The sequence below is a fragment of the Trachypithecus francoisi genome, unplaced genomic scaffold, assembly GCF_009764315.1.
Source record: "Trachypithecus francoisi isolate TF-2019V2 unplaced genomic scaffold, Tfra_2.0 Contig01579, whole genome shotgun sequence".
NCBI lineage: Eukaryota > Metazoa > Chordata > Mammalia > Primates > Cercopithecidae > Trachypithecus > Trachypithecus francoisi.
Window position 1 is genome coordinate 5320631 of NW_022681442.1, and position 16466 is coordinate 5337096.

General features: G+C 43.5%; 1 protein-coding gene across 2 annotated transcripts in view; it reads left to right on the forward strand.

Annotated features, from left to right (window-relative positions):
- ADAM12 (ADAM metallopeptidase domain 12) overlaps positions 1-16466 on the forward strand; it is a 380840-nt gene that overhangs the window by 226871 nt on the left and 137503 nt on the right. For both annotated transcript variants that reach the window (XM_033179262.1, XM_033179270.1), the window contains exon 4: positions 10296-10374. In XM_033179262.1, coding sequence (XP_033035153.1) covers positions 10296-10374 — 79 coding nt within the window. The remainder of the gene's footprint in view (positions 1-10295; positions 10375-16466) is intronic.

Consider the following 16466-nt stretch of genomic DNA (forward strand, 5'->3'; position numbering starts at 1 on the left):
GACAGAACAAGATTCCATCTCAAAAAAAAAAAAGCCTGAAACGGTATGTAAGTCCTCATCCAAGACTTGAAAACTGTATCTGGTTACTAAAAAGGGGAGAGAACAACCCAAAGCCTTAAGACTGAGTCTCATGCCAGCTGGAGAGCTGCGAAGGCAGGAGCCCATCAGTTTCCACCTGCTCGTATATTTCAGCCAGTTGAGAAGTCAGCCCCCCTGTTCTTATAGAGGCCTCCACTGAGTCCGCAACAGTCCAAAGGGGTGAGCGCTTCGTTCGTGAACAGATAGGCTCATCTGAACAGTCCCAAAAGACAATCATAACATCATGTCTCAGTGTGTCACATGATTTGACCCAAAACTCTGTGTATTTGTGACTTATAATGGAAGCAGTATATTAAGAAGTTATTTTGCAGGAAACTCTGTTGTCCCCTACAGCTTCCAAAATGCTGTATCAACAGTTTTATTTATTATAGTTTGTGAAACTAAATGAGAAAGAGCTGGGCAAGGAAGCTTTTTTTATTCCAGGGGAAAACAAAAGTTGTTTTGATCATTTTGAAAATTTTAGTAAAGGGAGAATAACAGAAGAAAAATGGAATGTACGTGCTCCATTGTTCTTACAGATGTACAGTTTAAATAGTTAGGATCCCAAAATACTGAAATTATATCCAAAAATAAATCTGTATTTTGTAACAAAATTGAATTGTGTGTGAAGAGAAATAGCATAGCACCATTTTCAAGTGTCTCTTCCAACATGGAGGAAAAATTATTTCAGAAAAACACGGAATTTGATTTTTGCTGCTTTTTTTTTCAGACCGTCAGAACCATACACTGATGCTGCTTCCTGGGAAGGCAGTGTCGACCAGTGGTTAGGAGCAGGTGGGCTTTGGAGCCAAATCGAGTCGAGTTTAGTCTCCAGGGCTCAGCTGTGTGGCTTTGAACAAGTCACTTACTCTCTCTGAGTGCTTCCTCTTCCTTATCAGGCAGGCAATTACAGTCCTTATCATGCAGAGTCTCTTTCAAGATAAAGTAAGGCAGTGCATATTAAAAGTGAATGCCCCCGCTGGGCACGGTGGCTCATGCTTCTAATCCCAGCACTCTGGGAGGCTAAGACAGGTATCAGGAGTTCAAGACCAACCTGGCCAACACAGCGAAACCCCATCTGTACTAAAACTACAGAAAATTAGCCAGGCGTAGTGGTGTGTGCCTGTAATCCCAGCTACTCAGGAGACTGAGGCAGGAGAATTGCTTGAGCTTGGGAGGCGGATGTCGCAGTGAGCTGTGAGCCAGAATCGTACCACTCCACTCCAGCCTGGGTGACAGAGAGAGACTCCGTCTCAAAAAAAAAAACCAAAAATTCAAAAACAGTGAACGCCCCAAGGCCTACAACGTGCAGGCAAACAACGAACAGGGGCAGGAGGAAGGTGGCAAGATGATGAGGGCAAGGCATTGAGGGTGGCGGCGGCGACGCTTTGCTTTAATTCTCCAAGCCGAGAACCCAGATCATGAGTTATTTACCAGGCTATGATAAGTTTTACCATAAAAAAGAAGCATAAATATTTGCAAAGACAAAGTTCTGAAAGAAGTTTGAGCGAAGTTGAGATGTGAGAGATACCAGATGTCTTCAATTCTTCTTTTTCATTTTTCTCCTCTTATTTTATACCTCAGTACACTGGTTTCAGAGAGAATCCTTCAACTGTCTGATCTTTTCATAAAATAGTCCAGAAAAGCCAGTGATAGCAGCATGAAGACCTCCATGATTCCAGCCAGTCTAGAGTTTCTGCTGAAAACTAGAGTGAGTGTTTTCAGAGGATGCAGGGTCCGGTCTGGGTGCATACTGTTTGCCCTCCGGATCTTTTCTCTATATTTATTTAGCTCTGATTGAGGAATAGACAGTTTTCATTAAGGAATATCATTTTAGTAACTTGGAGAATCCTGATCATGATTTTTAGTTATGATCTTTATTGGATGCTATGTTTTGTTAAAGCTCTGGCCCTTAGTCTCACATATGAAAGTATTTGTAGCTGTATTTCCACATTCTAATAAAAGAAATCCATTACCCAAATTTATATATGGATGATTTTGTAATTTGTGGAATGATGACATGATAAAGTAAGTCTTCAGCAGAAAAGTCAGTTGGATACTTTGTTTTAATACCAAATGGATCTACCCGGAAGAAGAAATCTCTGAAGCCTACGTTGCCTGGCATGATTTAATTGCAAAGAGTATCTATACTGCCTGCTGGTGTTAATTGACAAACTAGAACTGTCTTGTGATACTTTGGCATGGCATGAATATGCTGTACAGAATAATTAAACCCTCAAACAATATGTATGGTCTTCAAAGAAATAATAGGAAAAAGTTGACATGTCATCAATAAGTGTTTTCATATTCTAAGTAATTGATGCCAGTCTCTTACTTTTCGTTCCCCGTTGCCCTCATTTAAGCAGTTCTGAAATTGATAACGTGTTGTCAGCGTTGATCTGGAAGACCGGAGAACATTCAGAATTCTTGAAATAATGAAAGAATGAATAAGATTGTCCCTACCCCATACCCCCTGTACAATCAGTGTAAAGCAATTTGAAGCATATTTCTTTTATTTTTAATTGATCCAATTAGTTTCGACACATTGTATCCAGATTGGTTGCTTTTCTATGATAATATTCAGTTTCTCATTCATTTATTTACGAGGCACTTCTTCTATGCTAGGCATTGTGCTGGGTTTAGAGGTGTTGTTTCTGCCTCTTAGCTCAACCCAATGTGGGAGGAAGACAAGTAAACAAGAAATAAGACCGAATAGGGAAAGTCTTGTTTCAGAATCCTGGCAGAACACAAGAGAAAGGCTGATTCACTCCTGGGGTCAGGGAGTTTCCTTCAGCTCTCCCATGGTTTGGAGTGTAACATATGTCATCTTAATGAAATCCATCTCATTCAAACTGTGTGACTAAATTTTATAAGGGTAAAGTTAAAGTCAGATAATTTCAACATGGATCTGAAAGCAATTTGGAGGTCATTCATGTTTTGATTCAATACTCAAATCATCTCAGAAATGCAAGAAATTTTATCAGGAAGAACTTTACCTGCATAGTAATATTTTCATGCAAATTCTAAATAACAATTTTCAGCCAGTGTATCCGAAGATTTTGAAATCAGAAAATACAGTATTCAGCCAAAAAGGATGGGAGTCTACTTGTCCTCTCTAAATGAGGGTGGACACTATATGTCTCCAAACTGTAGGTGCATGGGGTCACCTGCTCCCATAACATGTCCAAGAAAGAGAACAGCTCTCAGCACTGAGCATGGCCGGATTAGGACATTCTTGCGTTGCTATGAAGAAATACCTGAGACTTGGTAATTTATAAAGAAAAAAGATTTCATTGGCTCACGGTTCCGCAGGCTTTACAGGAAGCATAGCATCGTTATCTGCTTAGCTTCTGGGGAAGCCTCAGGAAGCTTGCAATCATGGTGAAAGGTACAGTGGAAGCATGTACCTCAAATGAGGAAAGCAGGAGAAACTGAGAGGAAGGGGTGGAAGGAGGAGGTGCCACATGCTTTTAAATGACCCGATCTTGCAAGAACTCATTCTCACAAAGACAGCACCAAGCCATGAAGGATCCGCCCCCACAATCCAAACACCTCCTACCAGACCCCACCTCCAGCACTGGGGATTACAGTTCAATGTGAGATTTGAGCGGGGACAAGTATCCAAACTATATCCACGGCTAAGACTGTACTCATGTCTCTTCTCTCATTTATGAGTCACCCATCTCTGTTGACATCACCCAAGAGTCCTCAGTCTGTCACGCAGTTCCTGATTCTGGGCCCCTCTGAATTTCCCATCCTGTTGTGTCCTGGCCTGGTGCTCTGTATGGACGCTCACACCAGCCTCTTTGCTAACCCTCCTGCAGCCTGTTTTTTTCTCTTTCCCCTCCAAGTCTCATCTGTCACTGCCTGTGGCTCTGAAGCTCATGTCTGCTCAAGTCCCTTCCGTGTTTGGCAGCTCCGCATGGCACAGGGTAAAGTCAGCAGCGTTGGGCAGCATGTAGGTTCTGTCCCCAACCTGCCTGTCTCAGCAGCAACGGGTCTCCCTGCCTCAGGCCCTGCACCCTGACCACGTGGCATCCATGTCATTTCGCCTCCCCTCTTCACGTTGCCCGCTAGCATGCTGTTTCTGCGCTCCCATGCCTTTGAGGATGCAGTCCCCTCTTGCTGGAATGCTGTCCTCCCCATTTCCCATTCCTCTCCTCACCTTCCCCCGACCAGCCCAGCTCACTCTTCCCCATCTTTCCTGGCTCCTTTGGGCACCCCTTCCGCAGGCTGACTTCCGGGTTGGAAGCCTTTCCTGAGGCTCCTGCGGTGCTTTGGGTATGTCTGTGTCATGGAGCCCTGACCACTCTGGGTCTGTGTCCTTCACCAGTGGGGCCTCCCGGAGCATCTTATTCCCGTTGTGCAGCATGCTAGATATTGTTTAAATGAGAGAATATTTAAGTGTCACGTGTCATCCCACAACAAATGGCAAATAGCAAAATCAACTCCTGGCACAGTTAAAATGCATTTTATTTCCTGGTATTGAGAGAAACAGAGTACCTTGTTAGATCAGCTAATCTAATAAGCAGAGAAAAAGAATGTTCTCATGAAATTCTGCATTCACCTTCTGTTTTCATTTGCTGACATAAGAGAGTCCATCTAATTGGATTTTCTCTTTGGGGAAATCTGCAGGCTCCAAGGCCATTGCTGTCACATTTCCAATACTGCCATTGTCCATCCACCCCCGCTTAGTTCTCTCCGGGGCCTTTGACTCCTGGCCCCTTTTAAATTAGACACACATCTTAGAAAACCTCCATCCAGCGCCTTCTCGGTTTCATTCACACTTCCTGGCAAGTCATGGTGCTGGAGAGAGATGTGGGACGTGTGGAGGCCATGGGGAGGTGTTGGGATTTCATCCCGGGGCCAGTGGGAAGACACTACAGAGTTTTAGCAGCATGATCTCCAAGCAGGACCTGAGGAAGTCAGAGCAGGCAGCGGCGGCACACAAAGCCCTGCAGGGTGGGTTCATTCCCAAGGGTGTGGAGCTCATGACACCTGGAGTCCTGGCTGCGGAAGCAGATTCCTGGAAGGGAGAGCTGGGAAGGCGTTCGGATATCAGGTCACATTGCTTCCCTCCATCTCTCATTCAAACTCTGCATAGGAAACCAAGGAAGCTGCCTGCTTTTCCCAGCTCATAGCGCTGGGGCTGGTCCACAGAAAGCCCATCAGCAGTTTGGGGCTTGTTTTTGGAGGAGGGTAGTTGGTGTTTATTTAGGTATTTAGCTATTTAAATGGACACATCATTGCATGTTTTTGTTAGGCACACCGTGTTGTTTTGAAGGGGATGGTTGAATCTAGCTAATAAACTAATGTATTACCTCCCAGTTACCATTTGTGTGGTGAGTGCGTGTAACATCCACTGTCTGCATTTTGCAAGACTCTGTTGTACGCTGAGCATGAACTTTTGCTGGCTTTCCTCCTGTTCCTGTCTTTCCCTTCCCCTTCCCCTCTCTTGCCTTCGAAATATCTTGAGAAGATAAAACATACACAAGTGGTATGACTGCATCTTATCCATAAATCAACATTTCTTTTCCAGACTGTATAAGAAAAACTCGAAAAGGAGCATATCATTTAGTGCCTCAGCAGCAGTGGGACATGGTCAGGGCTGTAAGCAGAAGCCCCGTTCCACTCTCTTTCAACAAGAGAAAACATAACACAGGGCTTAAGAACTCTCCAGAGCTCCAAGCATGACCGTGGTGGTATTTCTGCTTAGCTCCGATGACACTTGGATGACGATGAGGAGCAGTGGGTAGTTTTAGGGCTTTGTATTGCTATTCTGAGTCACATTTTAAAATCTTCTAATTAATTTTACTGCTGTTTAACCCTAAAATTACTCTGTCCTCCAGTTTGCTGAGAGTTGTCTATCGAAAGCTCATTTTCTCTAATCCCCCGCTTTCCTGATGGATTTTTCCATCTCCCTCATACGTAAAATGACTGTTCTCCTTGGCCATCTGTCCAAACCAGCTGTCAGTTAAGCCTGGTCAGAAGCCTTCAAATGATGTCTCTTTGTTCTACAAATGTCTGCACCCATCACTCCCCTTAATATTAGGCATTTATATACCTTGTTCATTCAAGTAAGATTTCAACATTGTTAAGACCTGAATTGCTAAAATATTAATAAAATATGTGATAAATAGAAGTACAAATACATAGTAAATAATATAAGCAATAATTAATATAACTTAATCTACATTAAATTCTTCCTTTCCTTTCTCTGTAATCTTGAAGCTGGTCAAGTGTGTACCTTCTTTTAGACTATAGACTATTGAGGCCACTCTGGGTTCTTGCTCAACAGAGAATAGGCTATGTGCATCCTTAGCTGCATCCTCCGTGCTCTGTGCATCCCCCCTCCATGCTCTGTGCCTTCCCCCATGCTCTATGCCTCCCCCCATGCTCTGTGCCTCCCCCCATGCTCTGTGCCTCCCCCAGTGCTCTGTGCATCTCCCCTCCATGCTCTGTGCCTCCCCCCATGCTCTGTGCATCCCCCCTCCATGCGCTGTGCATCCTCCCATGCTCTGTGCGTCCCCCCTCCATGCTCTGTGCCTCCCCCCATGCTCTGTGCCTCCCCCCATGCTCTGTGCATCCCCCCCATGCTCTGTGCCTACCCCCATGCCCTGTGCATCCCCCCTCCATGCTCTGTGCCTCCCCCAATGCTCCGTGCATCCCCCCTCCATGCTGTGTGCATCCTCCAGTGCTCTGTGCCTCCTCCGTGCTCTGTGCATCCCCCCTCCATGCTCTGTGTCTCCCCCCATGCTCTGCATCCCCTCTCCATGCTCTGTGCATTCCCCCTCCATGCTCTGTGCATTCCTCCCATGCTCTGTGCCTCCCCCTGTGCTCTGTGCATCCTCTCCCTGTGCACTGTGCATCCCCCTCCATGCTCTGTGCCTCACCCCATGCTCTGTGCATCCGCCCTCCATGCTCTATGCATCCCCTCTCCATGCTCTGTGCATCCCCTCTCCATGCTCTGTGCATCCCCCCTCCATGCTGTGTGCATCCCCTCTTCATGCTCTGTGCCTTCCCCCATGCTCTGTGCATCCCCCCCATGTTGTGTGCCTAACCCTGTGCTCTGTGCATCCTCCCCCTGTGCTCTGTGCATCCCCTCTCCATGCTCTATGCCTCCCCCGTGCTCTGTGCATCCCCCTTCCATGCTCTGTGCCTTCCCCATGCTCTGTGCCTCTCCCCATGCTCTGTGCATTCCGCCTCCATGCTCTGTGCCTCCCCCCGTGCTCTGTGCATCCTCCTGTGCTGCATGCATCCTCCTGTGCTGCATGCATCCTCCTGTGCTGTGTGTATTTCCCCGTGCTCTGCACATTGTCCCATGTTGTGTGTATCCCTCTGTGCTCTGCATCCTTCTGCCTGTTCCCCTGCAGCTTCGCCCATGTCCCCTCTCAGCCCCATCCCTCCAGTTATTGCCCTCAAGTCCCATCTCTGGATTTCACATCCTGCCTCTCTGCTTCCCTTTGGAACTGTGCTGTGGAAGATTGGTTCACCTCGCCTGTCCCCTTGACCTGGGCTCACCTGCTGCAGCTCCATTGTCAAGACTGCCAGACTCCTCCACCCTCCTGGAGCTCTCTACCTGTGACCAAGGACCACCCCTTCTTCACACTCCTTTCTTCAGGGCCCTGTCACCTTCCCACTGCCTTGCCCGCTCTCCCTCCCCTCTTCCTCTCCTTTGCTCCTGACCGTGTGACAGGGCTGGGGTGCCCTGTGAATGAGCCTGCCCAGGCAGCCCCTCTGGCAGCTCAGAGGAGGTGAGCTTACAAGACAGGGGTTTGAGAAGCCAAAGCTGCCAAGTAAAGCAACTTTCTCTGGCATGACATGTGCACTGCTGAGGAGAGTGAGGGGCAGCACTCGGGAGGCCCACGTGCCTTTGCCAGTGAGTGTGAGGGCCTGTCTGTGTTTTATGTTTTCCGCATACTCTCTCAAACACTCGCTGTTAAGTAGACTGCAGCAGAGACCTGCCATCAAGGTCTAACTGATTTAAGCCAGGCATAGCCTCAATATATTGCAATCCATGTAAAACAAGGAGCTGACTCTCAGTTTTGAATTTGACTGGGAGGGGGTCTAAGGAACTCTGACTGTGTAAGGAAAGTGCTTCCCATCTCTGACATTTGCATCATTCCCACTTCTTTTCCTTCCCTGCCATACTGGTCAAGACTCTGGTTGCAAAACCCAGCTCCAGCCGGTGGAGGCAGAAGAGAGGGACTTAGGAGGAGGAGGAGAGGAGGAGCAGGCCCCAGGGGCAGCAGATCCATCTCCCTCTCCCTGCCTTTTGCCCCTGCCTGAAGGTGACAGCTTTGTTCTCTCTGACCAGCATTCTCCTGAAGTAAGGGACCAGGGTGGAGGTGGTGGCCACATCCTCAGAGCCTTGAGAACAAAGAAAGACCTCCTCCCCAGACATCCCAGCTCAACATGCTGTAGGGAAGATTGGTGATGGGCTTAGCTTGGGTCACGTGTTCATCTCCGGATCAGGTGTGGAGGAACCGCCCTCCCACCCCCACACAGAACCAAATGGTGTGAAGAGTGTTCTCTGAAGACAGGAGAGGGCAGGCAGCACCTTCACCATCCCCAAAGTTCAGTATTTAAAGCAACACTTGACTCCCTGTTGTCCAGACACAGAAAACCCAGGTTCTGTTTAGAACCTTTCTGTGTCTTCCACCAGCGCAGCTCCCCAGACTCCAGGCCTTTCAGATCCTGACCTTGACATTATCTGCCTGGATTTCCCCTCTCCTTCCACCCCCTCCTGGGCCCGGCCGACTCCTGCTGCATCGTTAGGGCCTGGTTGTCGGCTCCCTCTGCAAAGCCTTCCCCTGCAGGAGGCTCCACCCACGGCTTATCCACACACCCGGAAGTGTTACTGCTGGAAGATGTCCAAGTTCTTGGTGTTTTGAACAAAGAATTGGACAAAATGCACAAACAAAACAAGGAAAGAATGAAGCAAACAAAAGCAGAGATTTGTTGAAAATGAAACTACGCTCCACAGGGTGTGAGGGGGCCAAGTATAGGTGCTCAAGAGCCCCGTTACAGAATTTTCTGGGGTTTAAATACCCTCTAGAGGTTTCCATTGGTTACTTGGTGTACGCCCTATGTAAATGAAGGGGATGAGGTAAAGTTACAAAGTCATTTAATCGCTGTACTCCCTATGTAAATGGAGAGGATATTTCCTGTCATAGCTGAAGTGTTTCCATTTGACTTAGTTCTAGAAAGTCAGCATGAATCGACCTTATGTTCCCTGCCTCCAGACTCTGTTCTCTTGCCTCGGAAGGACTCTGTTTCTATTCCGTGATCGCTCCCTTCACACTGGATTCTGTGTCACCCAGCACCCTACCAGCTCATGGTGTCATCAAGAGCGAGGCTGTTCCTACTTGTCTTTGTATCCCAGCAGCTAGCACCTGGCAGCGGTAGTTACACAGGAAATACTTCCTGTGGTTGTGTTGAGTGGGATAAAATAGTGCGTGTTATGTAAGATGCTGGAAAATAATTTAAAACCCAAGTAACCCATGCTTTGCAATCTTTAATGAAGTTCTGGTAGACTGCATACAGTTTTATTAATAGTTAGAATAAACAGGCAGTTTCCTCCTCCTTTCAGTTTATCTTAGAAATTCAATATTTCAGGGTGTGCAGAATCATTTTTCCTCACCTCATACATACATCGCTGCTTTTAACATTTCATTGCTGTTTTAATCTCTTCTGTGACATTTCAATATTGTCAGCCGGTTCTCTCACCTGCGGGGGAGCCAGCAGGGGCACTGCAGTGGATCAGAATGATTTTCCCAGTGGGTGGCTCAACCATTGATTCCAGTTGACAGAGCCTGTGACTTCCAGGCGGGAGGTTTTCCCAAATTAGATATCTGCCTGTACTATTCATGGAAGAGTATATGTGGGTGCACACATGTGTGCATTTGCAAGTGTGTGCACCCAGGTGTGTGCATGAAGGAATGAAGTGGGAGGAAGGGAGAGAGGGAGGGTTGCACATTGAGTGTGTGGGCTATTGTTCCAAGGACGCATTATCTGATTCTGTTGTCTGAGTCTCCTCTGAATTCTCCCCGGAGAACCTAAACTGGGAAAGCCCTAATGGGAGCCTCCTTGGATTATCTGTTAAAAAAAAAAAAAAAGGAGGTCACAATCTTGCTACCCTGTCGCGGAGACATTCACAACAATGTATCAATGCAGTTGTGCACTCATCTTTCTATGGTGTTTTTATTTTTCCACAGAGGTCTCATTGCCAGCAGTTTCACGGAAACCCACTATCTGCAAGATGGTACTGATGTCTCCCTCGCTCGAAATTACACGGTAATTCTGGCACGTTGGGATCACCATAATCTTACACCATTGGATCTGTGCTTAAACTTTGTGGCCATTTTATTCGGAGCAAAATCACATGCCCAGATTCTTAGCTTAGGCCCCAAGAAGTACTGGTGTGTCCCTTAGTGGTAGGTATTCCATTGTAACTCCAAACACCAGCCTTGGCCAGGTATGTGCGCAGACAGCCCTCGAGGGAATGGTTTTATGGCGGGGCTGACCTTGAAACCACCTTCCAAGGACTATGGATGCTCATTTGAGCAAATCCTTCTTAGAAAACCTAGCCAGTTAGAGATGGCTTGGAAGGCAGCCATGCCTGGACTGAACTTGGCTACATTAAATTCTGAGGCACCTTAAAGAACTTTAAAAGAAAACTGATTCTGCTTAACCTATTCTGAATGTATCCACAATGTGGATACGATTCTATATCGTGGGTGTTACTGTAACATGACATTTATCACCTCTCAGGCAGTGTTTCTGGTATTTGAACTTTTAGCTGTGTCCTGGACAAAATGCTCACTTTATTTGTTGCTTTAACAGATGTTTACTGTGTACTCTCTGTGATCTGTCCCACATGTGAATATGGGGTTTCAGAGAGAAAAAGACAGAGTCGCTGCCCTCTGGGAAGGAGGAAGGTTACTTGTTTTAAAGAGCTGTGGGTATTTATTTGAAAAAGGATGAGCTAGAGGCAGGCTTTGCCCTTATCCCTTATCATTGAAACTTGTCAAATAGCCATTATTGTCTGCAGTGATTCCTCCCTTCTCTGCGTGATGCCAACACTTTTCTTTATCACTTGTTTGACACTTGGCACTTACAAGCTGATACCTGCAGCCTTCCAGGAACTTGGTGGAATGAGCTGCTGTAGCTCTCCCAGCCCAAAGAAAACACATGGAAACCCTGGATAAAATATAAACATTTAAGAATTTTTGCTAATGCCTGGTCAAGCTCAAAAGAGAGTCAGCAAAATCCCCAAGAGGCAGAAACAAAGAGGGGATGTTGTTCCTGAGCCCTGGCTGGTGACTGGGGGCTCACCGAAGTTCTATTCAAAAACCCAAAGGGCTATTCAAGACCCAGCAAGAGGGCCTGGTGCTTGGGTTTGGGAAAAGAGAAGTAACCACCTGCAACTGAGAGTCCCGCAAAAGCCAGATCCCCAGGAGAGCTGCTTTCCTCTGTGAAAAAGAGACAAAAAGAACTCTTCCAATCCAGGGATGGGGGCTGGGAGGAAGAATTGTTTGCCAGGTGTCTTGGATTGAAAAAAGATTTCATAAAAAGTGAAGATAGTGAAACCCCAGTTAGTCTCATGTGTGGATGTTGGGAATAGTCTGGGCCTATGTCCAAATTTTTAATACCAGCATAGGAATGGAATTCCCAGTGAAGATATTGACCTCAAAACTGGTCCCACATCAGTGAAACTCCCACGGGCCCAGGCCTAAGCCAACCCAAAATAGTTCTGTAGAAATATTTCTATAACCCAGATAACATGAGATACCCTCATGGAAGAAAAAGTAATAAAAATATTAAAGATGAGCCCCCAAATCAAAATTACAAGCCACACAATGCAAAAAGCCATTGTACGCAAGCATCAGTAGACAAGAGAAACAAGAATTAGGACCTCTGAGAACATAAGAGATAATAGAAAAATAAGAGAAGAAAAATTAAAAAAACAGAATGGGTCTAATAGAAATTCCACAATGAAAACACATAAAATTTTAAAACACACACAGGAAGCAAGCCGTGTTTAATCAGAATGTGAGGAGCCTGTCCCTGAATTGAGGAAAGACATGAGTCTTGAGGAAAATCCACCAAGTCAAGCAGGAGGAATAACTAAACTAAATATACTCCAAGACAGCTTATGATGAACATGCAGAACACCAAAAATGAACTCTTGAAACCACTTGAGGCAAAAGAGAGATTTGTACAAAATAATGACAACTAAACCAACAACAAACTTTTCATTAGTAACTACGCAATTAAAACTTGAGAACTAAGGGAAAATTATTGTCAGTCTCAATCCTATATTCATTAATTATTTTATAAGAATAAAAATGAAATAGACATTTTCATACAAAGATGAGAGAATTTACTACCCTCAGATTCCAACGAAGGTATCGACCAAAGGATAACTAACAAAGAATAGCTCAGTAGGAAGGAAATTGATCACCAGCAGCAAGAACAGGAAGTCAGAGGCACTACTAAGCAAAATAATGCATGTGAATAAATTTAAATAAGCTTCTTAAAATAACTGTTACAACAGTGACCAAATTTGGGTGGTTTAAAACCAGATGAGCTAATAGATTTAAAATGGTTTAAGAATTTGAATTGTGCTAGAGAATAATAGACATGCTGATTAACTTTAGATTTTGATAAGAGCGTGTCTTGCAATTTTAAGTATAACTATTTAAAGAATAGAAAATCATAAAATAGTAAGATAAAAATGAGTCAACATATTAATCTCATTATATGTAAATAGATGGAATCTCTTTGTGAAAATGAAAACAGATAATCTGCATAGAATTTAAAATAAAATTCAGCTGCATCATTTTTACAAGATTCACACCCAAAATATAAAATGGTTGTGAAAACAAAGACAAGGAATGGAAAAAGATGTTGTAGATAAATCTTAATCCAAAAAAAAAAAAAAAAAGCTGCTGCAGTGGTAACATCAGAGAAGCTAGACCTTAAGGCAAAAATGACATGAATAAGGATAATAGGGTAATTCTGTAATGATAAAAGGAGCAGTTTAGAAGGGTAGTAAAAGAATTTTGAAACTATATATGCTAGCAAAATTGTCTCCAAATATATAAAGCCATAAATGACAGAATCCAGATATAACTTTTAAATCTAATTATATAGATTCATCTAGAACTAAGCTTTAGCCCAGCTCCTAATGAAAGGATTTCTTAAAATCTGAAACAAAACAAAAAGCCATTAAAGATTAGACATTATTGACTAAAGCTTTTTTGGTTCCTAGAAGGTTACCAAAAAAACTTTCAATACAGACAACATGTTGCAATTTTTCCTCAAAAGAAAAGTCTCTAGATGTAAAGTTGATAAGCTTAATTCATAAAGCAAGTCACTGAAAATGTCTGGACACATTCACAGAGTGGGAGATTTAAATATACCTCTCTCAGAAATGAAGATTTTTTAAATGAGCAGAAATTAATGAAAAGAAAGACCCCCCCCAAAAAAAAAAACTCAAGAGAGAAGATAAATTAAATCAAAAGCTGGTGCTTTGAAAATATTCATAAAATGGACAAAACATTTGCAACATTAATCAAGAAAGAAAGAATTCCTAAGTAAATAATATTAAGAATGCAAAGAGGGATATAAGTATTGTTATTCAGAGATTTTTTAAATCACAAGAATGTTGTGAACAATACTAACCATTTTCTTAAAAATGTAAAATTGTTAACACTGGTTCAAGGTGAAAGAGGAAAATTTAAATATAACTATATGAAGAAATTAAATTTTTAATAGTATTTTTAATATTTACTTACAAAAATAAGATCAGACTCAAATGATTTAACAGGTGAGTTTTAGCTAACATATAAGAAACAAATAGTTCCTGAGAAAAAAAGAATAATTTCTTTAAAGGAGGGAGTGGAAGGAGCTACTAAAACAAGAAAAAGAGCATGCACAGAATGAATCCTACAGACTAGTTTCAATTATGGACATAGTTGCAAAAATCCTAAGTAAACTTTACAAACCCTATCCAGTACATATTTTTAAAATACTTTCTGACCAAATTATACTTAACTGAAGAATGCAAGGATAGTTCAATATTAGTATATCTACTAAGGTAATTCAATCCATTAATATCTTCAGATTAAAAGTATTATAACTGATCATATTTCTTCTGTGATAACGTATACTGTTTCTTATAGAGATTATAATAGCTTTTGTGAGTGGGGAATGCTATCTATCCCTTTCCTACCCCCATAGAGCATCTTGCATATACTAGTTTTTTAATAAAATTATCCATCTAGCATTGCATTGTCTTAGGTGATGCCATGTAACATTGATTTCTTCATCTATTCACTCAGCAAACATTTATTCAGCACCTCCTGTTTGCAGACACTGTTAGGCTATGGGGAGATAGGCTGACTAAAATATATTCCTCAGCATATAAATTCTACTGGAGAGGCACAGAGCATTTTAAAGACATTTAAAAAACATGTTTTAATATAATTACTATGATAGGAGAAGTGTACAAAATACCATTGTGGTATTTTAATTGTGACTGATTTTAATTCTTTGGAGGCCATGTCACTAAGGAAGTAACATTAATCTGGGTCTTTAAAAGTGGGCAAAGAAGAAGAGCATGATGGGGATGAAACCTTTCAATACTAAAGAGTTTCAACTTTACCTATGGAGAATTGGGAGCCACAGGAAGTTCTCATGCAGCAGAATGGCCTGTTCAGTTTAGAAAGGGTCTCTGATGACAGAATGGAAGAAAGATGGGTAGGAATATTGGTAGACAGAAGACAGGAAGATTTCTTATGGGTCCATTGTAGTTAGTGAAAATTTTGCCTACAAAAGTGGGCCTTGCAATGGTCAGCAATTGGCCAGAGTCAAGAGTGCTTGGGAAGTCAAAGGAGACAGGATCAGGGGATAGTGGGTAGGGGAGGTGTCATCAGTGGGCCTTTCTCTTCCACTTAAGCCGTTGGATGGGCAATTTGTTTCTCACTGGTACCATTAAGGAGCAATTGTTGGTTGGAAGGCAGAGGAGATGAGTCTTGGTTTGTCAGTGTTGTGTTTGTCATAGGACAACCAAGTAAAGGTGTTCTGTAGGCAGATGGATATATAAGAACCTAGAGTACAGAGAAAGATGGAGTCCTAAAGTAAAGATCTGTGGATCAACCTCATCTATAAGTGACAGGCAGGGTCATGAGTTCACATTTGACATTTTTGTTCTCTTTTTACCCCACTGAGATCTCATTTAAAATATGTTTTCAGACTCAGCACTAAGGCTGTCTCCACAGTGTAAATTGTTATTTCAGAAAGAAACAGAAAAGAGAGATCTTAGAAATACCACAATAGGCTCCAGTTTTCCCAACAGCCACGATCTATGACGATGAACAGTGCTTGTCTAATACAGACATCTCTAGAACGTGTAAAATATGCTTCCAAAGTTATTTGAATATTTTTGTGCATTCTGTTTCAATCTCCCATACTAGTTTTCTTTTTCTTAGGCATTTATATTAGTTGGGGTTCTCTAGAGGGATAGAATTAATAGGATAGATGTATATATGAAGGGGAGTTTATTAAGGAGTACTGACTCACACGATCACAAGATAAGGCCTCCCAATAGGCCATCTGCAAGCTGAGGAGTAAGGAAGCCAGTCCAAGTCCCAAAACCTCAAAAGTAGGAAAGCCGATGGTGCAGCCTTCAGTCTGTGGCTGAAGGCCCAAGAGCCCCTGGCAAACCATTGGTGTAGGTCCAAGTGTCCAAAAGCTGAAGAACTTGAAGTCCGATGTTCAAGGGCAGGAAACATTCAGCACAGGAGAAAGGTGAAGGCCAGAAGACTCAGCCAGTCTAGTCCTTCCACTTTCCTCTGCCTGCTTTAATCTAGCCATGTTGGCAGCAGATTAGATGGTGCCCACCCAGATTGAGGATGGGTGGGCCTCTCCCTGTCCACTGACTCAAATGTTAATCTCCTTTGGCAACACCCTCACAGACTCACCCAGGAATAATACTTTGCATCCTTCCATCAAGTTGATGCTCAGTAATCACTATCACAGTACTTTTTCCCCTTTTTTCTCACTTGGGAGGAAAAATGCAGTAAGTGAGAAGGCGAAGAAATAGAGGACTAGAGAAACAGGTGTTCAACAGCTGCCAGATCTGTTTGGGATTTGGATTGCAAAAGCTGAAGGCTACATATCCAGGCATCTTAGTAAACAGCCCTAATGGAAGGGCTCCAAGATATTGATAGTGGTTGTCTCCATGTGGTGTGGGACTCTGTACTTTTCTGGGTTCTCTGATTCAAGTGTGCACAGGAGCAGGGGCTCACATTTTTCCTCTCCTCCTTTTCCATGTGGTGACTGTGTGAAAGGGTGAATGTCTGCTCCATTCCCCTCCTCTT